Source organism: Clytia hemisphaerica, unplaced genomic scaffold (assembly GCF_902728285.1).
Source record: "Clytia hemisphaerica strain Z4C2 unplaced genomic scaffold, Clytia hemisphaerica genome assembly, whole genome shotgun sequence".
In the NCBI taxonomy this organism is placed as follows: Eukaryota; Metazoa; Cnidaria; class Hydrozoa; order Leptothecata; family Clytiidae; genus Clytia; species Clytia hemisphaerica.
In genome coordinates, this window is record NW_027104302.1 from 236,996 (window position 1) to 260,941 (window position 23,946).

The 23,946-nt window shown below is 35.0% G+C and overlaps 1 protein-coding gene across 1 annotated transcript; it reads right to left on the minus strand.

Annotated features, from left to right (window-relative positions):
- Positions 1-9,330: 9,330 nt before the first annotated feature.
- On the minus strand, positions 9,331-23,590 carry LOC136817426 (chloride channel CLIC-like protein 1). Its single transcript, XM_067073761.1, has 8 exons — positions 23,372-23,590; positions 22,058-22,123; positions 21,223-21,323; positions 13,954-14,125; positions 12,833-12,952; positions 12,041-12,231; positions 11,364-11,571; positions 9,331-10,456 (listed from the first exon to the last, which is right to left on the minus strand). Exons 1-8 carry the CDS (start codon positions 23,588-23,590, stop codon positions 9,452-9,454), a joined length of 2,082 nt encoding a protein of 693 aa, XP_066929862.1. The 3' UTR covers positions 9,331-9,451.
- Positions 23,591-23,946: the final 356 nt, after the last annotated feature.

The following is a 23,946-nucleotide window of genomic DNA, read 5'->3' on the forward strand; positions in this document are numbered from 1 at the left end:
AAGTAAAAATGCGTTAAGAATATTTCACCCTCAATTTTGGCAATTTCCTTAGAATACTTGATCCTCATTCAAAGTGCACTATTGAAATAAAAAAAAAGTAAAAAACTAAAGGAATATAGTGAAATTATATGCACTGAAGAAGATACAAACTAGCGACTAACGAGACTAACCATGACAATCTGTAATAAAAAACAGCAATATACATTTTGAAAAAAAAAATAAAACAAGTAAATAACAAAAGGAATGCACAAGACACGAAAGGAAGCGATAAGCTGAACACCGAAGTCTGAGATCAGGTGTGGTACCTTGAGTAAGCATATCCAGCCACTCTAGAGTCACCTGTCAGCTTAACAAGAAGAAAGAAATTAAAACATAGGTACAATGTCTGACCATACAGTTACAGCATACAAGTACAGCAGAAAGGGAAAGGTTGAAAAGTCGGCCTAGAACCCGGTTTGGCGCCCGGTGCCTGAGCGGCCGAAGAAATGACAAAAAAATCAAGAAAATTAACCCTTAAGGTATGTGTACACCTTTTTTCCGATTTTTTGTCAAAAAAAANCCAAAACGATGTGAACAACCTTCAAGAAAGTGTCAAGTTACTGGACACAAACGTGGAAGGTTTGGCTTATCAATTCAATGATCTCCAAAAAGAAGTTGACAGTCACGATGGAAGAGTAAAGAGCAACAAAACACAAATAAACACTCTCCTAAATAAAGACACTGAACATGACCAAAAAATCATGTCTAACAAAAGCGAAATCAACAAACTCCAAAATGCACTGAAAACCATCCGCCAAGAAGTGAATGACCAAGAACAATACACTCGAAGAACTATGTGTGTGGTTCAAGGGATTCCTTACAAAAAGGAAGAGGATACAGACAAAATCATTGGTGACATTATTACAAAATTAGATGTACCAATACAGAGTTCAGACATTGATATCTCACACCGACAACGAATTGGCGAAAAAGCTGGCATCATTGTCAAATTTGTTAACCGCAAATCAAGAAACGCGTTCTACAATGCAAGGAAGAAACTTAAAGAAAGTAAAATCACTGCAAAATCAATTGGATACACAGAAAACAAACCAATTTACATCAATGAAGTTTAACCCAACTAATGGTGAAATTTTTAGATGCGCACGACAAAAGTTACAAAACACTGGGAGGATGAAATGGGTTTGGACTTCGTCAAACGGGGTAATTAAAGCTTCAAGGGGTGAAGGCAAAAAGATACATGTTATCAAAACCAAAGAGGATGTGGCAAAACTCGAAATCAACAATCAACCAATGACTCAACAAAATGAACGATCTTAATGAATCATTGAGTAATGATTACAAAAACTGAAGACCATATAAAAACACAAACTAATATATGACTAAAATTTTATTAGTAGAAAACTACATTTGCCACATATGCAATAAGCTAGCCCCTACTGACTGTATTTACTGCGAATTATGTAATACCTGGCTTCATAGAACCTGCCTCAAACTTAGCCAAAAGTGCTTTAGGATCCTCGATGCATCACCTTATCCTTACTTCTGTCCACCTTGCTTCCAACCAAATCTTCCTTTCTCCACTCTTACCAACAAAGCTTTCCAATTAAACATAATAAAATCAAAGCCATTGAAAGCCATTGAAAGATTAACCTGTAACTTTTGTGATAAAACAATAAGATGTAACCAAGTCAAAGTAGAATGTTCACTTTGCTTCAAACCTGTTCATCAATATTGCTTAAACATAAAAAAGTCAGAAATTAAAAAAATTAACTTAAAACATTGGTTTTGTAACAAATGCTCACATTTCCATTTCATGAACTAGATCACCATGAACTAACACAAATAAACTACAACTCCTTAATCAAGATAACTTTACAAACATTAAACACACTGATGATTATTCAAGAATTGACATCCCTAACCTTACATTAACTGATCCTAACTCTGAAGATAACAACAGCATCATTGTAAATTTCTCATATCATAGATTCTTTGAACTATTTAATCTACTTCAGAACAAACAGGTAAGTACCTTCTCTGTTTTTCACACAAATATCAGATCTATAAACAAGAATCTTGATGAACTCTCATGTCTACTTAGCCATCTAGATAATCCATTTGATGTTATTGGATTGAGCGAAATTTGGGAACCAGACGACAAAACAAAACACGAAAAGACCTACTCTCTACAGGGATACCATGACTTCCGACTGATCAGAGGAAGAACCCAGAACTCTGGCTGTGGATTCTTCATCAAAGATAGTCTAAGATTCAAGGTAAGAGAAGAACTCAATTATTCTTATTTCTCCAACACTGAAGAATTTTCAAATATTCTTCATCGAAATAATAAACAGCACTGAAAATATTTTAATTGGTGTAATTTACAGACATCCAAAAGGTAATCACTTCAATAACTTTATTGATAGTCTAGCAGAAATACTCAAGTTCATAATCAGAGAAAATAAAAAAGTCATTATTATGGGGGATTTCAACATTGACATATTAAAATACAACCAACATGAAGAAACAGAAAACTTCCTAAATTTGATGCTCCAAAACTTACTCATTCCTCAAATTACAGGGCCCACAAAGAATCAACGACAACGGTAAATTCACACTTATTGATAATATCTTTTACAATGACCAAACAACAGCTATATCTAGTGGTAATCTATTAAGTCAAATTTCAGATCACCTTCCAAACTTTCTACAGATTCAAGTAAAAGAAAAAGAAATGAAACACAAAACCATACAGAAAAGAGACTTTTCCAAATATAATCCTGGTAAACTTAAAACCGACTTTCAAAAACTCAATCTCATGAATCAACTAAATAACTTAGTTACTGTTGATGAAAAATACAATTTCTTTCACCAAAAGCTTGAAAATCTCTTGAACGATCATTTACCATTAAAAACCTTCAAAGAAAAATCTAAAAACAACAACAAACCTTGGATCAATGAAAGAATTATTGCACTAATCAAAGAAAAAAGTAAAATCAATTACAAATACTACAAGACCGGTTACCCAGAATATAAAAAAGCACACAAAATTTTAAAAAATCAAATCAACCACGAAATTCGACGAAGCAAGTACCATTATTTTAAAAATTTCTTTGTAAACAATGAAAATAACATCAAAAAACACTGGAATGCTGTTAACTTAATTCTTTCAAAAAAGAAAAAGGACCTAACACCAACCTCTATTCTTAAAGATGGAAATTTGATCACAGACTCAGACCAAATAGCACACACCATAAACAAATACTATACCAATGTAGCCTCTGATCTTGTCAAAAAACTTCCGAAAACAAACACTTCTTTCAAAACTTTTATAAAATCAATGAAAAATCCCATTGATAGTTTTTACTGCAGACTAACCAGTACTGAAGAGGTAAGTAAAACCATAGATACATTGGATGAGAGAAAAACTGAAGACATTTACAAGATCCCAATAAGAGTTGTCAAAGATCTAGGTGAGTATAGATCTGAACCACTAGCCCACATTTTTAATGCATCTTTTACACAAGGAATCTTCCCTGATAAGCTCAAGCTGGCCAAGATCATTCCCTTACATAAGGGTGGAGACCAAAGTACACCCAAAAACTTTAGACCAATTTCAATTTTACCTATCTTCGATAAAATATTAGAAAAACTAATGCATGTTAGACTCAACTCCTTCATAAAAAAAACACAAAATCTTAAACAATGCACAATACGGATTTCAAAAACATAAATCAACAAGTCTAGCATTGATAGATCTTCTAAACAAAGTCTCACAATCTCTCAAAAAGAAATTATTCTCATGTTGTATCTTTCTTGACCTAGCTAAAGCCTTCGATACAGTAAGTCATGAAATAATGCTCCAAAAACTTTCTCATTATGGTATTCGTGGAGTCTCAAACAACTGGTTTAAATCATACCTATCCAATAGGAAGCAATGTGTATCAGTTGGAAATTCTTTATCAACCCCTCTAACAATCGACTGTGGAGTTCCACAAGGTTCTATCTTGGGACCCCTACTTTTCATTCTGTACATCAATGACATCATAAAATCTTCTCAAAAACTTTACTTTGTCCAATTTGCAGACGACACGTGCCTCTTCATGGAAAATAAAGATAAAAAACTGCTTTCAGAAGAACTCAATTCCGAACTAAACAATGTCAGTGATTGGTTAGTATCAAGCAAACTTAGCCTTAATGTAAATAAATCAAACTTTCTTTTTTTCAGCAACCGAAAAGATAAAGAACCCCCTGAACTGAAAATCCAAGGGACCATCATAGAAAACAAAGAAGTGGTTAAGTATTTAGGTATTATGATTGATAATAAACTTAAATGGGATCATCACATGAAGATGGTCTCCCAACGAATATCTCGTGGTTTAGGTATATTACATTCAACTAAATTCCTAGTCCCACCTGCCCTCCTATGTAATTTATACCATTCTTTTATTCAGTCCCACCTGTTATATGGTATCCTTGCCTGGGGATCACCATTGAGTCACCTTACAAACATAAACAAACTTGTAAATAAGGCTGAAAATATAATACAAAATCACACAAATACTAAAATTCTACACATTGACCAACTTTACCAGATTGAAAGCTGTAAGCTAATATTTAAACTTAAACAAAAGACTCTTCCAGAAAATGTCAAAAAATACATAAACGACGCTAACCATAACCATGACCTTGGCACTCGTCAAGGTGACCAAGGCATGTTCATTAACCATCTAAATACATACTTTCCTTTAAACAGTCTTTCATGTAGATTCTGGAATGCTCACTGTAATAATATTTACGAACAAGACATGTCACTCTCATCTTTCACTGATAGATTGAAGAATAAATTCTTGCAATAAACAACTAATTTCTGATACGAAATCAAGTCGTTTGTATTCCCTTTACTTTTTCTCTTGAGGAATCATACATACCATGTAAATATCTGTAAATAGTTCTTCCTCTGTTTCTCTTTGTTCAATAAATTTCATTTACTTACATTCTTGATGCCAATAGGCACATTTAAAGCTGTCTTTGCCACTATATATTTTATGTTAAGTATATTTATTTTTCTTAGCATAGCTTATGCTAATACTTACATTTTACTTATATTTTATTTAGAAGTATATTATTTAGAACCCATTATATTTATTTTAACTATTTAGCTTTTAGGAACAACATTATCCTTTGTATCACCGCTAAGGTGATATTTTTTTAGATATTCTATTTTTTAAATGTACATAGAACCAAAGCCCAAAAGGGCTGACTTGTGTACATAGACATATTTCGGAAACCATTATTAGAAAAGAAATCATATCATATCATAACTGATCACAGAAGCAAAAACAAAATAGAAATAACATATTGTACACAAAAAAGCCTGAAAGAAGAGAAAAGTCATAATCATCATCTATAATAACACTAAAAGAAAAACTAAAGCTATAGAAAATGATTAACCCTCAATGAACACTTTTGTGAAGTTTGATAAAGATTTTATCCAAAAAACTTCAGTTCTGGAACACTGAAGTCGGTTTGTATTGTCGGTTGTTGGCCGGTGGACAACAGTTATATTTGGAGGACGGTCTAAGATAGATAACAACATGACAGTTACTGATAAAAGCCTAAGCCCATAGGAACATACCTGCTTTAGTTTCTTTGGTCTTTGAATGGTATAAAATTTGAGAAAGTGCAGAAAAAATCAGCCATCAAAACAAACAAAAACAAAAGTTATGATTATCAACTTTTCTGTGGTAGAAACACATTTTTTGGGTTGGTGCACATACAGAAATTACACTGGATACTAAAACTAATATTCAGGGAGTGATAAGTACAGATAAACTACAAAAAATCCATCAAAAGAAACCAAAAACAACCATACAGCACATAGTGCAGTCTAAATGTGCCAAAAGTCATAAACATTGTGCACAAGGGCGTAAAAGCATGAAACTTTGCACAATGGTAGTTTAGGGGTCAATAATGGATTTAAATCTCAGACCCAAAAAATTGGCACCTGTTTGTGTATTTTACAGACCAGAATAGGTTTCCAGGCTAAAATGAAAATCTTTTTCTCCAAAGTATGTCATGTTACATACCGTTGGAAAGCATGTTTCATGCCCGTTCAGAAAAATATTACAACCCATATCTGAAAATGAAGCCAATAAAAGTTATTGGGGAAGGTTGTTTAAAAAATGACCGAAAATGACGTAATTGCTGACGTCAGCAAAAATTCCAGGACCACCCAAACGTGTTTATTTTTGTGAAATTCAATAGTGTACCTCTCAGGTACTAAATACTATTGGTTAGATCAGCTGCAAGCTTATTTTCAATAGTTTTTTTGAGTATTGTTAGGTTGACAAATTTTGCCTTAGTAATGCTCTACCATGGGCATGCCCGGTGCAAACCCTTTAGCCTAAGGCTTTCGACCGGTCATGAAATCGCCATATTCAATGTCAAGTGAGGATAACTCTCAAGCAAAGCTATCCATTTGGTCATTGAAAGATCCTCTATTGAATTTCACAAAAATAAACGTGTCTGTGTGGTCCTGGAATTTTTGCTGACGTCAGCAATTATGTCATTTTCGGTCATTTTTCAAACAACCTTCTCCAATAACTTTTACTGGCTTCATTTTCAGATATGGGTTGTAATGTTTTTCTGAACGGGTGTGAAAAATGCTTTCCAACGGTATGTAACATGACATACTTTGGAGAAAAAGATTTTTATTTTAGCCTGGGAACCTGTTCTGGTCTGTAAAATACACAAACAGGTGTCAATTTTTTGGGTCTGAGATTTAAATCCATTTTTGACCCCTAAACTACCATTGTGCAAAGTTTCATGCTTTTACGACTTTGTGCACAATATTTGCACAACTAGACCGTACTAACACATTTTTTGAAAATTACATCAGCCATGTTGTTTGTAATTTTTGCCGACATACTCATGACGTGGTAACTAACGACAGTGATTTGACGGTCTTTTTGGGGCGCCAGATCTCAAAAAAACAATTTTTGAGCGTTCAGCACGGCCCCGAAAATGAGGGCTAAACTTATGTCGGCACATCAATGGATGACTACTATTTCTCTCCGATGGTATATTGGTCCGCTCCTTTAGAGCTTTAGCGTGGGCGGCCGCCAATACGCCATCGGAATATCAGATAAGTAGCAGCGTGCTAATTTCCTTTATCTGATATCAAAATGACCGTGAATGAGAAAATGGAAAGAGGTGTATTTGCTAGCGTAAAAGATCATGTTCGCTCTTCGCTCCGCTAGTTGAAACTACCGCGCGCAGGTAGCAGCGTGCTAATTTCCTTTATCTGATATTCCGATAGCGTATTTGCGGCCGCCCACGCTAAAGCTCTAAAGGGGCGGGCCAATATATTAAAATATGCCCGACCTTCAGAGCAAAGCGTGTCGTAGCGTATTTCCACACCTGGTACCAGATAATAATTTCCTTAGTTAGAGGAGTCTATGCTCTATGTAACAAATCCCTCATTACTAAAAATAGACAAAAAGAGCGACAAATTTCATAAAGAACGACAAATTTTAGTTGGACCCGCCAATCCCTGAGAATAACGAGGCTGGGCTACCAGGCCTCCAGCTCTACTCTGTAAAGTACCACAAACTACCAGAGTGTGTATATCACGTATCTCACAAAATAAGAGACGTTTTGGTTTACTTACAGCAATAATAAAGAATTTGAAACAGTCAATAAAGGAATAAAGTGTTCAATACATAACAAACAAGTAAGCACGCAGAGCGAATTTCAAATTTTAATCTAAAATATCTTTTAATCTCAAAAAACATCACGTAGAGAACAGGAGATGTTTTTTTTGAGATGAAGATATTCTAATAAATAGACGTTACTGCGTAGAAGAAAATATGTACCGTTTGGTTTGACAGAGCTATTGCCAAAACATTTATTTAAACTCGCATGAAATTCCATTAATCTTTCCAACTTTTACCACCGTGAGTAGTATCACAGCGTATACATATAACGCCATGAAGACAAATCCTGAAGGACACGCGTACTTAGCAAGAACAAAAGTAACCATGGCAATCATCCAGGATGGTTCCTCGAAAATTTCTTCCCTTAAGGGGTCCTTAAGTAGGTAAATTTTAGAGAAAGCTATGTTGTGGGATTCACGGTATCCAACGGTCGTAATCTGTTGTTTTTTTCTGCCGATATCTTGAGATTAGCTTATTACCTTGTTACACAAATATTACTAGGCAAGTATTCAAAAAAAACTTAAAATTTGCCTTAACTCGCATGAGTTCAAAAATTTATCGGGTGTGGCAAACTCGTCTATTGTATCCCATGCTTTATTTACGTTACTCTAATGGTATGACCAATGTCAATTGAATTTCTATTTCTGTTCTTTATCCTATTAATTATGGTATGACGCCCATCAGTAAAAACATAAAAAAGCTGCTAATACAATACACAATTTTGAACGGTATTGAGAAAAAGCCGTGGTCGTCTGGTATAGTCAAGGAACTAGGTAGTCTGAATCGCAGACCTCTATAGATATACTTGCCTCTTTTAGAAACTTTTTTTCGCTAGGGGATGAGCAGAATGCCTAGGAACGAGGTCGTTGGCATTGGTTAATAATCGCTTTAATTTCAATTGTGTCCCTGAGGTACGAGAAGATTACACAGTTTTGACATTTTGAATAAAAATAAATTCTTTTGTTGTTCTTTCCCTTCTAAACCAAAGTTATTTACATTCTTCTATCAAAAAATTCATGTAATAAAGAAAAGTATCTAATCGAACAATGAACACAATATTGATACTTGAATTCTCACTATAAAAGAGAGGTTGTCTTTCGACAACGCCTTCCTTCCCGCCTAAAATTGCGGAAACTAACTTTTTCTATACATGTAACAATTTTCAATAACCTTAACTCTGTAGTTACCTTTCAAAAAATTGCATTTTAAACCATAATAATCGGGTCGGAGATTATTGTCAAGTGACATCGCTTACTTCTAAATACAACAAAACGGAGGTATTATGCTATCCGAATATTACTCCATAAAAAAGCTCCAGGCTTTCAGGTCTCCTTTCTTATATAGGAGTTTTACACTAAAAACGAAGAAAGATATGACGTATACTTAACACAGTCTAATACAATTCTATGATATAGATAATTAAGAAAAAAATCAGCTCTTACTCCTAAATTGATCAAAGTCCAACCTCGTTCCATCCCTGTGCATTATCAGTTTTTTATGCTTACTGATAGCGCTAGATAATATTTTCTGTCGTCTATATCAGTAACGTAAATAAAGCCTGGGATACACAGGGATGAGGTTGATCGAAGTCTACAAAAAACAGAGGTTATCTAGTTTAGTTTTGATCTCCTTTTGGAAATTACATTTAAATCTTTACAGAAAAATTTGTTATTAACCAAAATCACATCTAACATAATAATATATTCCTCCTTAAAAATCATATCTAAAAAGCTTTAACTCACAACATGATCAGAATTTTCAACAGGTAAACGCTGTTGTTGGTGCACTTCCTCCGATTGTCCTTCAATCTGACCTGCATTCAGAACTCTATCATTAACAACACTCGTCGCGTTCGCATCAAGTAGTTCTTCTTCAAAATTCTCTACGTTGGCATTATCAACAATTTCAAACTGCTCGTCTCGACTTTCCGATTGTGAACTAATAGTCTGATTCGGGGCATTAATTCCTCTACCATCTCCGACAACCGCGTTGTTTGACGCAGACAGATTAATAACTTCAGGTAAGCTTGTTGCATTGGCTGACGTTATCTCCTCTGTGGATGACGGTAAAGATTGATGGTCGACATCAACCAGCACGTCGCTCGATCCGGAATGAAGCATAATAACAGGTAAGGTCTCATTCCCTGGTTCTTCTTGAATAGGAGATGACGGTGAATTATTTGCTCTATTTCGTCCACCAAATTCTTCCACAGGTTGTGCTATAACAATGTTCTGCCCGGGTTGGGCGTTTTGGTCACGTGATAAATTTAGGGCGTTATCAAGAGCTAAGACAGGGGCGTTTACACCTTCTCCGCTTTGATTTATGACAGGTCTAATGAAATTCTGTGCTGGAAGAACCAGGTTTGGAATGACACCGACTTCTTCTACACCATGAACGCCCTGGGCGGCTGGAGCAGGTGGTGGTGGAAGAGCAGGGCGTCTATCAAGTTCTAATCGTAACCTATCATTATCATGCCGAAGTTGTCTGTTTTCATTTTCAAGAGCAAGAGTATTGTCATTTTTACGTGGACGAAAACCAAGTCGTATAAGTGGCGTCCAGATCTCCAAACCTGCATGTGTGAGAATGACAAGAGATGTCAGCAATACCAACGTTATGAAGACAAATGGTTGCCATTGTATTGGAATCTCTTTGAACAAGAGACGAAAACTTTCTCCAAATGCTGATGCACATAATTTCAAAGGTTCCAAAAAGAATCGAGCCAGACAAACTGATATAGCCTGAAGAATGAAAGAATGAGAAAATTTGAAATCCAAAGGTCAGAAAACTTGGTTTACTTTGTTAAAACTTTAGCAAGAGTTTTTTCTTTATTCTACTGCATAAAGACTGCCCATAACCATTCTCATTGCCTGTGTTTGGACTGTATTCGAGTCTTACCCACTAGACCAAAGTCACCAATATCACTGACCCGGTAGGACCTACTCCCTATTTGAAAAATTGATCGCAAAAATGTCCCTGATAAGAAAAGTAATCTAACTTCACTCTCATTGCAAGATTAGATTTGGAGGTTTTTGGCAAAACTCACCGAATTACATGATTTTTTATAAGCATATCATAGGTCTGATACAGTATGAAAAAAAATTGAACATACGCTAAACATCACCTTGAGCCTACGAAAATGTATTTTCCTAAATTGCCTGTTTTTGGCTGGGATTTTGCGGATTTTCGGAATTTCCTTAAAATTTTGTATAGCCCTCCTTGTAAGCATTTTCAGCCTTCTGAAGCCCTCGACCTAAGCATCTCCGAGCCTGTTTTCAAATTTTTGTATGCTTATAAAATTAAAAAAATTTTGGGTTCCAAAAATTTATGAACAAATTTATGAACTTTGCAAGGGGTATAAATCTTCTAATCCACCAAATTAGCCCTGTGAAAAAAAGTCTTTCGGTCAAACGTCAAATTAAGAACACTCCAAAATGAAAACTCTTATGGTATTCTACAATTGCAGATTCTTATTGTTTTCGGCGTTGGTTAAATTTGACATTAAAGTCAACAATCGCGCAAAGTCCTTACCAAGCTGGCGCAAAACGTCGTTTCAACGTTCATCTAACGTTATATGGACGTTGTGAACATTAGATAAGCGTTGAAACAACGTTGTTTGCCAGCTGGTTCAAAAGATCCATTACTTACCATCATTGGACTGACTTCCCAAAAAGGATCCACCAATAAATTCTCATGATATTTGACACATTCGTCGTCTGCCAGTGTGAACCGGTCCTTAAACCAAATCAGCAGAGCGTCCAATTCAGATATCTTTTCCACAGGTAGACATTGTTCAGGGGGTTTAGGGAGCTGCATTGTACTAGCAGTCTTCTTGGCAAGGGCCATTTTATACATCCTGTTAAAAGAAATTATCATTTAAACATATTTTGTCCCTGTTCGAGAGATTTGAGATCTATTTAGTTTAATGCGCACATTTCTGAAATAGTAAGAAATATTAATCAGACTTAGAGAATAGTTCCGCTTGAAATTTTTTGCTAGGCAAGTTTTTTTCGAGGCATGTTCGTCTTATTTAAAACCTTTAAAATCTTATAATATGAGATATTATATGGGTGCTGGCAGCCGGTCCGAGGAACAAAGTCAACATTGGAAAGAGCGGAGGTTCCAACTGGGAGATAGACTGAATGATGCGCTTATACCATAGACCACTTAGCCATCGCTGCTAGCTTCTAGTTGAGATATATGGATATACATTCTACTCTTTAAAAAACATAAAATAATTAGCTCTATTGAAAAAAAATTAGGACTCGTAGTCCAAGCAGAATGTTTATAAAAGCAATTCCACGAGCTTAGAAAGTTTACCCTACCTGTAATATTCCCAACAAACACTGATTACGAAAACAACGAAAAACAGGAACGTCAAACGCCCCATCATGCTTTGCGGTATGGAGACCACGTGATGGATAATGTAAAGTATGAGAAGTGTGATAACAACAATAGCCGCTGTTCGCGCGTTCATGTATGGTTTGATACAGACGTATGAGGAACGGGACAGAGGCTAAATGAGAAAAAAATAATTATAAAATTGAACAGAGAAGAGTACTCCATAGACAGGAGTCCTTTATAATGCGTGTAATAAAGTAGTAAAGGCGTTAAATGATAATACGATTATTGTTACATGATTTAGTTTGTAAAATCCTTTATTTCTGGTATGTCTGAATTAGTCGTCTAGCTTGCTAGACTAAGTACTCCATAACAAATTGTGCCAGTTTACCATTTTTCCCCATTTTATCGAAAGATTTGCAAAATCTCTAGGAAAATGAAAGAAATTTGTGCAAAAAAGGGCAAAACCGCGAAAATTAAAACCCACGAAATACAAGTTTTCCGATTTTTTTTCGACCCCGAATATTAGTTACGCAAGAAAGTTTCATGGAGATTGGACTATCTAATCAGGAATCGTTAGAGTGGATTTCAATGTACCCCTCTCCTCAAGGAATAACACAAAACCCTGACACCTAAGGATCAGATAGGGTTAAAAGAAAACGTACAGTTTTTAGACTTACGGGTTCAAACCCAAAACTAAAATAGAAAATTTGGTCTCACACACTTCTTTGTATGAGGTTAATAGACAAAATGATATCAATACTTCAATTATTCACCTTGAACGCTTGGACAATGAGATCCAGCAGTTGTTTGTTATCAGGTGGTCGTTGATCGTCTTGCAGTAAATGTTCTAGTTGTTCGTAATCTGATCGAAACATCATTAACTCGATACCGTACTAAAGAACAAGCAAGAGAAGATGCTATTACCACGTTTTTTTATAAGAAGAAATTATATAAAGAACATTAAGGCTTCGATGGCCAAAGAATTAAGAACATGTTAAGAACATTTTAAGTATTTGCGAAACTCGAAATCATCGAAATTCTTGAGAAAATTGACAAAAATACCCGCAAATAGGGAAAAAAAAGAATATGTTAAGAACATTATTAGGCTTTAAACTCAATAAGTTAAGAACGTCCGAAGGCTTCAAAAATATTGGTATTGGATCTTCTTATAAAAACCGTAATGTATTGAAATTAGCGCCCGATTCGGACGATGGGTTGAATCTAGCGTTTTCTTTGTTTTCTGTAAATAATTATCAAAAGTGTTCCAATGAGGAACCTCCCATATGGAAATATCTAAATGAAATAAAATGTGAACGCTGAAATCGCCATTCTTGTCCGATCTTTGATTTATTTATAAAGAATGCCTTGCCGAAAACAACAAATATACAAAGCCACATTTCAAACTAGGATTTTTGCAGGGGGGGTTTGTGCTAAAATTTGACGTCAACACAAATCCCTCAAAAAAGGCCCAAAACCTTCCGAAACGACTTCGGGTTTTTCTCTGTTGGCTCTAGGACCTAAATAGATTTCTAATTAGCCAAAACAATTGAGGAAACGGATTAATGTTCGCTAATAAGAGGTATTTTTTATGAGGAATTTTTCAAGGTGGAAACCTAATTCTGCTGGGCTGTTATGTTCATAGAGAGGCAACTCTTCAATACAAAACAAAGCCACTTAATTCTCATTTAAAACGTATTGCCCGCGTGGTTTTTAAACAAACGCCATATTGAAAATAAAATTTATAGCCGGTTTTCGAAAAAAAAACGTGTGCCGTGTGAAAACAAAGAAGATGCGAGATCCTATCCGTTATCCCAAAAGCGGCGCAAATTTTAAAGCTTCACTTTTTTTGCTTGAGAAAGGTTGATCACGCGGCTTTAAATTAAATGGTTAATACCTTGTTTTCTTCGCCTTCTAGAGGCTTCATTTTCTCTTTAAATTCTCTCACAAACTGTTTGAAATATGGCAGACTTTCCATAGTAGTGTATTGATCCGAATTCGAAAGTCGTTCTTGGAATTCTTTCATCTGGTGAACTGTTTTGTTTAACTTGGTTTGACAAACTTCTAACCTGAAGACAAATACAGATAAAATAGGAAGACATGCAGTCCTGTATGGGAAAAAAAGAATTTCTTAAGTTGAGTCCGAAAAAGCTTGATTTGACACTCTTAGATTGGAAATGAAGCCATTTATTGCCCATCTAAACTCACGACCCGTGTGGTTTTCACACAAACGCCAGGTGTATAAACAACTGTAATCTTTTTATATAAATAATAAGTTTTCTCTTTTGCTTTCTTGTCTCTTTTCCGCGGGGTAGGCTACCCATTCGAGTATTATTTCCAGGAAAACTGATCAATCTTTATGGAGAGCTTTTCTTTTCTCAAACTTACTTATTAGCGAACGTAGTGTAGTACGGTGCACAAGGTTGTGGGTTCAGCCCCCAGCCGGGTCATACCAAAGATTCCCAAAATGGTAATTGATGCCTCTCTGCTTGATACTCAGCAATCAAGAGAAGGATCAAGGGTAATTGTGGCAATCCAGGGAAAAACAGTGACACCCTCCCCTACCTTCGGGTCACCTCCGACTGCGGTCGCAGACTTACTATTAATTACTTCCTCCCAAGGCCATTCTAAATTTCCGTCATGGATATTCAAAGAAGGGAGAGGAGAAAAAACTACATACAGAAGTTTCACTTTTCGTTAAAAAAAAGGTTTATTCTTGATATCCATGACGTAATCTTTTATACGGAAACACCCGAAAAATACCAGGTTTTGAACCAGTTTTGATTTTAAACAATGAATTTAATTAGAAAATTGACTAAAAAGTAATCTAGCTTTAAGCTAAAAATTCTACAAAATTGTTGAATAATTTGTTTTTTATGTACAAAAATTAGAAATTCTGTTAAAGATTATTTTAATACGAATCTTTCAAATCAAAGGCCGAGTGTTTTGAGATGAACAAAAGCATCGAAGAATGTTTTTTCTCATTTTGAATTGCTTCAGGCTATTAAAACATTTTTTGAATTCTAACTTTCAGGCATATTTCCAGGGTTTTTGGAATAATGAATCGAGTTCTCAAACCGGCTCAATCTTCAAGAAAAAAAACTGTGAAAAAAGGGTAAAAAGGTAAAAAAATTCTTCAGGTATTCAATAATTTTAGCAATTAATTCTACAACAAAAGTCAAATTTTATAGGGGCTCCATAACCCTAAAATCATATAAGGGGGGGGGGTACCATTTATAAGGCCCCTAAGAGTAGACTACACCGGAATGACACAGCCATTATGTCGAATGCTGCATTCATTGCACCAACGCGAAAAAAACTTTTCGTCTTTATTCTAAAAATATTTTTCAAAAATTAAATTTATGTAGCAATCAGCGAACACACATGGTAACTTTTCTCCACCCTTTTCTCGCAATTTGCGAGTAGGGTATGTCTTTCATCAAGTTCACAGCAATAAGTGATATGGACAACATGACAATGAGTAACCCTAAAATAATAGCAGGTGTTGGATAAAGGTTATCAAAAATAACATCGTGTAAATAGGCCCATAAAAATTCAGTGTTCCGGAACAATAAAACGATACCAACGTTCAAGCATTTCAAGCTCAAAACTTCCATTAGCAGCGCTATTAAGCATACCATTGCCCCAGCAAGTACCAGATAACAATACTCCAACGGCGATCTTGTAAGAACGAAATCAGCATCGAAAACGAGCGGCGAAAATGCGAAAATAATAACACCAGCGAAATTGATAACGAACAACGATTGTCGGAAATCGGTTTTCCCGACCATTTTTCTCGTCAAAACATTACAAAACGAGTAAGCAAAAATGCTCATAAAACTGAACACTACGCCAATGACATACAGATACGGATTCGGTTTAACCGCAGACAATCGATTCCACACGATTAACACAACTCCGACGTATGAAGCCAGACCAAGTAAGATATCAGATAGTCGGGTCTTCTCTTTTAAAAATATCCAAGACATGATAATGGAGAGGGCAGGTGACGTGGCAGCAATGACGGCTATCGTTCCCAAATCGACGTACCTCAAAGACAAATTAGTAAGCAACGCTCCTCCGATTCGAAACACGGCAGCTATCAGGAGAAAACAAATATCAGTTTTGTTCTTAGGAATAGGACGTTTGCCATCTGTTAACAAATTGGACCCTACTGCCACAAGCCCAGTGATAAAACGCAACAACATAGCTTCTGATTGGCCCACTTGGCTGTTTTTGTAAACGTATTGATAAATCGCGTTACTGACCATATATAGAAAGCCATAACCAACAGAGCATACTAGACCAACCATCAATTTTCTTTTACCAGTTAAAGAATCCATAATCAAAGTCAATGTTCAGTATAAGTTCAGTAAAGTTAAATATAACTGAAATTTGATATATAAATCAATCGTTCCAGCTGTAATACTCCGATCAATGGTAAATTATTGGGGGCAAAGGCGGTTGACAAGACTGTCACGCCCTAAAACGAACTTCACCCAATATGTTAAATTAAAAATGATACATTTTTTTTTCATCCAGTCAATTGGTCAGAAAGATAATAAAAATACAGTACTGACAGACCGTTAAATTGTCGATGATAACTACATTAGCGCATCTCGAAAAACTCTAAAAAGGTTCAGAGGAATGTAAAGATACGGAAAAACAGTTTCTTGAAAACAATGGAAAAACGGCTCACCATATACCAGGTCTGTCGAGTTAATAGGTTTCTTTTGTTGTGTCGCTGTAAAAAATATACGCAAAATTAGCGTGTTGTTAACTTTGGGTAATCAGAAAAGCTGTTTTCCATCTTTTAACATTCCTCTGGTCTTACACAGAAAATTATACTGTGCATTTGTACAACTCTCAAGAGGATAATACGTTAATTAATATGTTAATAAAAGGACAATTAAATCGAGGCGTAGCCTTCATGTTAAACCGGGAAGTTTATCATATTGATTAAATGAAGAAGTTAGATTTTTTTTGTAGCCACGAAGTATTCAATATATTTCTGTTAACTTCGTAAAAAATGTTGATGGTTCCAAAACACTTTCTCCGTCAACTTGGATGTATTCGAAATTGGCACGGAATGGGTTAATATTAGGTTTTTCTTGATAGCACAAGGATAAGTCTTTGAAATTCAAGAGATTCTAAGGATTCGCGAATCTAACCGAGTCAACCTTTTCTCCATAATGGAATTGTACCAACATAAAAAATTGGGAACAAATTTATCGACAACCTAGACGATGTTATCGTCCGTTACAGTGATAAGAAAGGCGGGAAAAATGGCGGTATGGCGTTATGGCGGTATACGGAAAAAAATCGGCGGGAGAGTTTCGAAGAAACGGACGATACCAATTTGGCGCATCTTCACTCAAACGATTTTGCCTGACTGACCTCTGAGAGAGGTCAGCGGGTTTTCGAGATTTTCCGTTTGCGTTTTTTGTTCGAACTGAGTGCAAACAGTGCAAACAGCTAAACGTTTGAGAAAGATGGCTGATGAAATTTCACTCAGATTGTTTTTATGAGATTTATTTTCATGGTGGCGAACAATTATTTCTACTTTTATTAGTCTTTTTTATGTATGAATTTTTGTGTACAGTATATAAGTCTTTAGTGTGTCAGTAGGGATTAAAGTCTATTCACGATAAGTGTGCACTCTTTTTTCTTTTACCTATAACTTTTGAAGGAATTCTTCAATCTTTATAAATTTGGTATCGTTGGAAAGATATTAGTGAGTGGAACAATTTGCAATAAAAAAATCTTTAAAAGAATTCTAAAAATGAAGATGAAAATGAAGAAGAAAAAAATTAAGATCTTGTAGAAAAGTGCTATAACTTTCATTTTCACTGGAGAGATTCTTTGATCTTAGGAGATCATCACTGTGAAAAAATTTCATTAAAATATTTATTCAATATAAAGTTATGATACAAAGTTAATAAGTGATTGACCCCAAAAAACAGCAAAAAACTGCAGAAAACAGCGTTTTTAGACGTCAATCAGCTTATAACTTTGTTTGATATCTTTTGACTGAATGATTATTTTTGAGAATTTTTTTCACAGTGATGACGTTCGATGATTAAGAATTTACTTCAGTGAAAATGATAGTTATAGCACCTTTCTACAAGATCTTAATTTTTTTCTTCTTCATTTTCATCTTCATTATTATAATTTTTTTAAAGTTTTTTTTATTTCAAATTGTTCCACTCACTAATATCTTTCCAATGATACCAAATTTATAAAGATTGAAGAATTCCTTCAAAAGTTATAGGTAAATGAAAAAAGAGTGCACACTTATCGTGAATAGACTTTAGATTCCTCAAGATTTGCTTTTTGAAAAATCTTTTTGAATATGAACAACAACCTGACTGACTTTCCCCTCAAGATTCCATTTTAATCAGGCAAGGTATGTTTTCCATTCTTTCCATTCCTTGAAATTTTCAGCTTGTGCTTTTATGTGGTTTATGAGCATGAGCAAGTAAGTTTCACATATTCTCACTCTATTCTCAACTACTTTATACCTCAAACTACTTTTTGATTTTTGATTGAAAATACTTTCCTTCATGTACTATTTTTTCATGTTTGTTTCTAATCTATTTCCCCAAGTTTCTAGGAATAGAACCTTCTAGAACTGGTGTTACAAATTCTAATTCTTCTTATTTATTGGGTGTTCAGATTGCCACTTCACTGGACATATATAACTGGCTTTTTTGAGATTTTTCTCGAAAAGTAAACAGGGTGTTCTTAGGTTAGGTAGGGGCAATTAATTGAACCAGAACATAGTTTATATTCAGTTAATTCCAGATGTACGAGTACATGAAAAACCAAATGTTTAAAAGTCACCATAAATTTTTGGCAAATTCACAGTGTGAAAGGTTAAAATTTTCATGAATTGCACCTTTTCACTGCAAATTCATGATATGTGCCATTCCAAGGTCTTCTGACATTACATCACGTACCCAGTATGTGATTCGTTGTAAGTGACGTAAAATAAGTCAATACGTCACTTTCAACCAATCAGCTGTGGAATAGACAATGGTGCATATCAAGAGTTCACCAAAAATGTTTTTGTGAAATCACCAAAAAGGTTTTGGTAATAAGTTTCCCTACTGCTTATATACCTTTTTATAAAATTATTTCTTGTTATTTTATGTAATTTGTGAAATTTGTGAAATTGAACCAGCAGAACGTGGTTGGAAAATTGTTCTGTACGTTATATGAAGAATAAAACCATTCAAAACAATAAATGGTATGGTACTGCCAAATGCAAGCTGTGAATACTCATGTCGCTACCCGTACATTGAACCTATTTATTCAATTTTTGAGAAATTTTTCTATATAAGTGATTAATTTGTTGTTTTCTACTAGTTTAGGGTAAGATGTAAAAATTGTACTTATACATTATCAAGCAATTGTTATTCCTTTACTATTCTACTACAGATCAAGACATTCAGCGACAAATTTTTTTTAGCATAATCTTGGGTTGCGGGAATTAAAATATTTCATATATATGATTTTTTTGACTTAATTTGGTGAATTGTGTGGCAAAGGAATGTCTACATCATGTAAAAAAATTCCAGAATTATGCCAATTTTAGCAATTTTTTAACAAGAAATATGGCTGTTTGAAAAAAGAAACTGTCTGACTGTTGTCGCCCTTTGCTGAAAAAACAAGATTTTGATTGGGGTATCTTTTGGGCATTTTTCCTTTGCAAATTTCTTCCAGTCTGTACAGAGAGTTTACACACCAGATCTGAAGTCAATCTGAATAGTGCTCTAGGATTTATGGTAATTTTAATGCTACATAAGTTAATGTAAAATATGGTTTCGCAATAGCAGACAGTATAATGTTTATATAAAGAAGTTAGCAAAACAGAACTAAAACTAAAATTTTATCCTTATTTTTCTTAATTTATATAGGAAATCAGGAAAAAAACAAATTTTTAATTTAGAGATTACTTCAGGGATTTTAATTAGGGTGAGAATTTGTTCTGGCATTTTTTGGTTTAATTTCTCGAAACCCTGAAGTGAAAAAGCTCAGTTTTCACTCCAATCAGCCGATTAAAAGGCCATTTGTAGAATATGTAGTACGATATGTCTGAGAAAATAAAATATTTTATCTTCTTTTAAATAATCGTTTTTTCCAGCTAGGATTTGGATAAGACTTTCAAGTAGCATTGTATGGTAGCAATAACAGCATCTTGCTGTACCATGAACGCCCCATGAACGTCTACAACTTCCACCTAAGGCCAGAATATAATTATCTTTAAATATAGAATATGGTGGAAAATATTGTAAACAAATTGTCTTCAATTGTCAAACTATCCTGTAATGATTTTTTGTATCAGAATAAAACTCTTCTCTAGCTGCCAGAAGCACATAGTCTACCTTCAAATTGATACCATCTTCCAGACAAACAAAAATTAAAAACTTCAAAATGATTCCCTGTGGCTATAATCTATAATATAAAAATATAAAAGTTAAAAATTAGTAACTTGTAGAATTTCTAACAAAACAAAAATGGGGAGTATTGAAAAGAAGGTAAGAAGGGAAGTGTGTAAAATGATACTAAATGTACAGCAAGTGTAGTGTCTTTGAGTTATAAAATTAGTTAAAAAGAAAAATGAAGGTTGTAAAAAATATTAACAACAAACCTGTTAGTCTTTGTGGTGATTATTTCTGAAGTCAAAGTATGTTAAACATATGAAGCATGGCTCTTAAAATTTAAATACTTGTTGCAAATAAATTGCAAACTAACATTCTAAATTTGAGCTACAAGATAAACCCATAAAGAAAAGAATTTCATGCAAGAAATTCCTTCAGCCAGTGTAGAAAAATAAGAGTTGATACACTGTACGTTACGCTTTCGAATGTTTTGAAAATGGTCGAACGAATCGTCAATAATACGCAAAGGCAAATCCACGGCTTTTTTCAGTTTTTTTTCTTTTGCGCCAAATTGGTATCGTCTACACTGTAAACATCTCCGCCACTGCTTACTCCACCCGAATTTATCACGCCTCTCCTAAACTATTCCCTTTTTAGTAGTGATCTTGTGTAGACGATAGGATCGTCTATCGACAACCCTTCTTTTTCGAAGTTTAGATGCAAAACTAAAATTATAAAAAACAAGTGAAAACAAAAGAATTTAGAACAATTCATCGATTAACCTTTCTTTCAAAATCTTTGATGTTGTCTTTTTACAATCTCGAAGTTCCGATGCTAAACTGTTAACCTCTTTATCCCATTGCCCTGTTGTTGATCCAGCGTTCTAAATAGGGAATGATGAAAGTTAGATAGCAATAAGGAGTGAAAACAATCAGTCAGTAAATATAGCATTTAGCGAAAATGCACAACGCATTAAATTTCATCACTGAGCAAAAAATGAAAAAAACTAATGAGCCAATCCCAAGAAAAGCTGGTAACGGACAACCTCCGAGGTAGGTCCAAAAAAGTTTTTGTCTTGTTCAAGATGACCGTTTACTACTAATTTTTTGCGCTTTAATTCATATTATGAGGTCATCTAGCAACATTATTTCCTTACTTTTACTATTATCAATATCCACTATACAGTTGACTCTGGCTAAAGACCGGTCTCCACTTTCGCGCGACACGAGGAAAAACTTTAGCGTTTTTGTAACCTCATTGGTCGGTTGAAAAATGAAGGACATGAAGCAATTCCATTGGGCAAATCTGACGTAACGGTTGTATTTCAAGACGGTTTCTCCTTGACGGTGACTGGAAGCAAGTTCGAATTGTAGAAATATTCGAATGATAGAGTTTATTGTACAGTTCACGCTCTCTCATTCGATCTTCAAGGGGAATTGGATTTTCATCGAATAAGGGAGCTTATCGAATAGGGAGCGTCGTTTATGAGAGTTTTTTGTTGACGGGGATCTTAAATTTCATCGAGTAAGGGAGCCTATCGAACAGTAGAATGTCGAATTAGAGAGCGTCAACTGTATTTCTATTGGGAAGGTGTATAATAGGTAGTATAATACTAACCTCTTGACCAGTTGGCTGAGAGTTGTCTCTTTTCTGAACATTTTTTCCATTTTGGACAGGAGCAAGCTATACATGAAAATGGTCAGATGGTTAAACTAACTTTCTATGGCAAATATTACAAGATTTTTATAAGAACAATTTTATAAGAACACGAGGCTGAAAAATTGGCCAAAACCTTAGAACAAACTAAGAACAATCTGAGCCTCAGATTTCAGAAATTACTAAGACAGTACTTTTAACAGATTTAAATGATTTTAAGTAAGAAAATTAATAACAGCACAGCCTGAAACAAAATTTACTGGTTCTTATAAAAAACGTGTGGGCAATTCTAATTCTTCTCCATGCTCGATGAAATCTCAAAGCTGTTTACGTTGGAAACATAAAGAAATAGACAAGTGTAATTTGTGGAACTCAAAGTTTCATACAATCATCAGCCAACAAAAATGGCAAATTCACCCTAATATTTTCCAAATTGGAAATATTCGAGTTACAATTTGTTTTATATCACATTTAACGGAAAACATAGAATCGTTTTAATCGTATATTGCGGAAAACACTATACCCGATTCCGAAAAAGGCCCAAAAATCTTTACCGAAAACTTCTAGGTTATTTTATCGCACCAGCCTATCAATAAACTACGACGGATTTTAAGCTACACAAAGAATCATATAGTAACCAAATTATTTCAAGAATCCCTTTTTTAGAATAATTTTGAAAAGGCCCCCAAAAAGTTATCATTTTGAAAAAAAACATCCTGGTGGTCACATAAGTCAGAGTCGATATTTTACGTGGATGGCCCAGTAATCTAGACAGTCTTCTGAGATGTTTTTCAAGGGGTGCAAGGCGGCCAGCCGGGTTATGGCTGGTAGGCCCGGGATTCGAGCCAGGAGTCCCTGATTGTTGCACTGACACCTTAGACCACTATCGCCACCAGGTTATTGGCGAGTTTATGTATCAGATGATATCGAGGGCGACGGTAAGTGAAGTCGACGCAAAACAAAAATCGATAGTTGATGTAAGGATCTATATCGCCTTTGCTTACCTAACAGACGACGGTATTTTGGTGTTTTTACCGCCGTCGAGCAAAATGGACGGTGATTTTGGCGCCGCCCATCTAGCACAAAACGTTGTTTCGACGTTTATCTAACGTTCATAACGCCCATAAAACGTTGGATAAACGTTGAAACAACGTTGTGTGCCAGATGGGCGTGTAAACTATGCTTTATACCGTCTACTTCGATTTTTCTCGAATACATAAACTCGAAACTATCTAAAATCAGAATAAGACAAAACGTCAAGAATATAATTTTCACCTCATCCAAGTCCAGATTGTCCCAAGGATCATGGATGTTTCTATGTGCGCTTTTATCTTTCACTTTGAAGATGCCACCATCCTTATCTAATTCATCATCAACATCTTCGTCACGTGATTTATCCAAACCAATCATATCGTCTCTTTCATGGTCATGTGACATGGATAAACCAATGAGCACCAAGAACAAGACAATGAATATTTGTAATCTGGTAAACATCTTGGATCCTTTTTTTCTTTCACATTTTTATAATTTTTTTTTAATTGTATTTAGTCAACTAAAACAAAACGGTATTGGGATGAGTTAAATTCGCTTAAGATTTTTATAATTCTTTGGAGAGCTTTAAAGAAGAGAGTAGACTTAATTGAAGTATAGTCGCCTGTGACGTTGTAGCTAACGGTTTATCTGATATTCCGATGGCGGATTGGCGGCCACCCATGCTAAAGCTCTAAAAGAGCAGGCCAATTTTCCATCGGAGAGGAATGATAGTCGTGCCACATCCCAGTCGGATTCAACTACCCCAGTGCGTAAACCTGAAAGTATTTCTGTTGGAGCCGACAATCTCCCAAAACGAG

Excerpts from the sequence above, each read along its gene's own strand:
- LOC136817426 (XM_067073761.1), bottom strand. The coding sequence starts at position 23,590 with ATGTTTACCAGATTACAAATATTCATTGTCTTGTTCTTGGTGCTCATT. Across the intron at positions 21,324-22,057 it reads CTCAGCCAACTGGTCAAGAG|AACGCTGGATCAACAACAGG; the intron begins GTTAGTATTATA and ends TTCCCTATTTAG. Across the intron at positions 12,232-12,832 it reads TCATTGTCCAAGCGTTCAAG|CCTCTGTCCCGTTCCTCATA; the intron begins GTGAATAATTGA and ends TTTCTCATTTAG.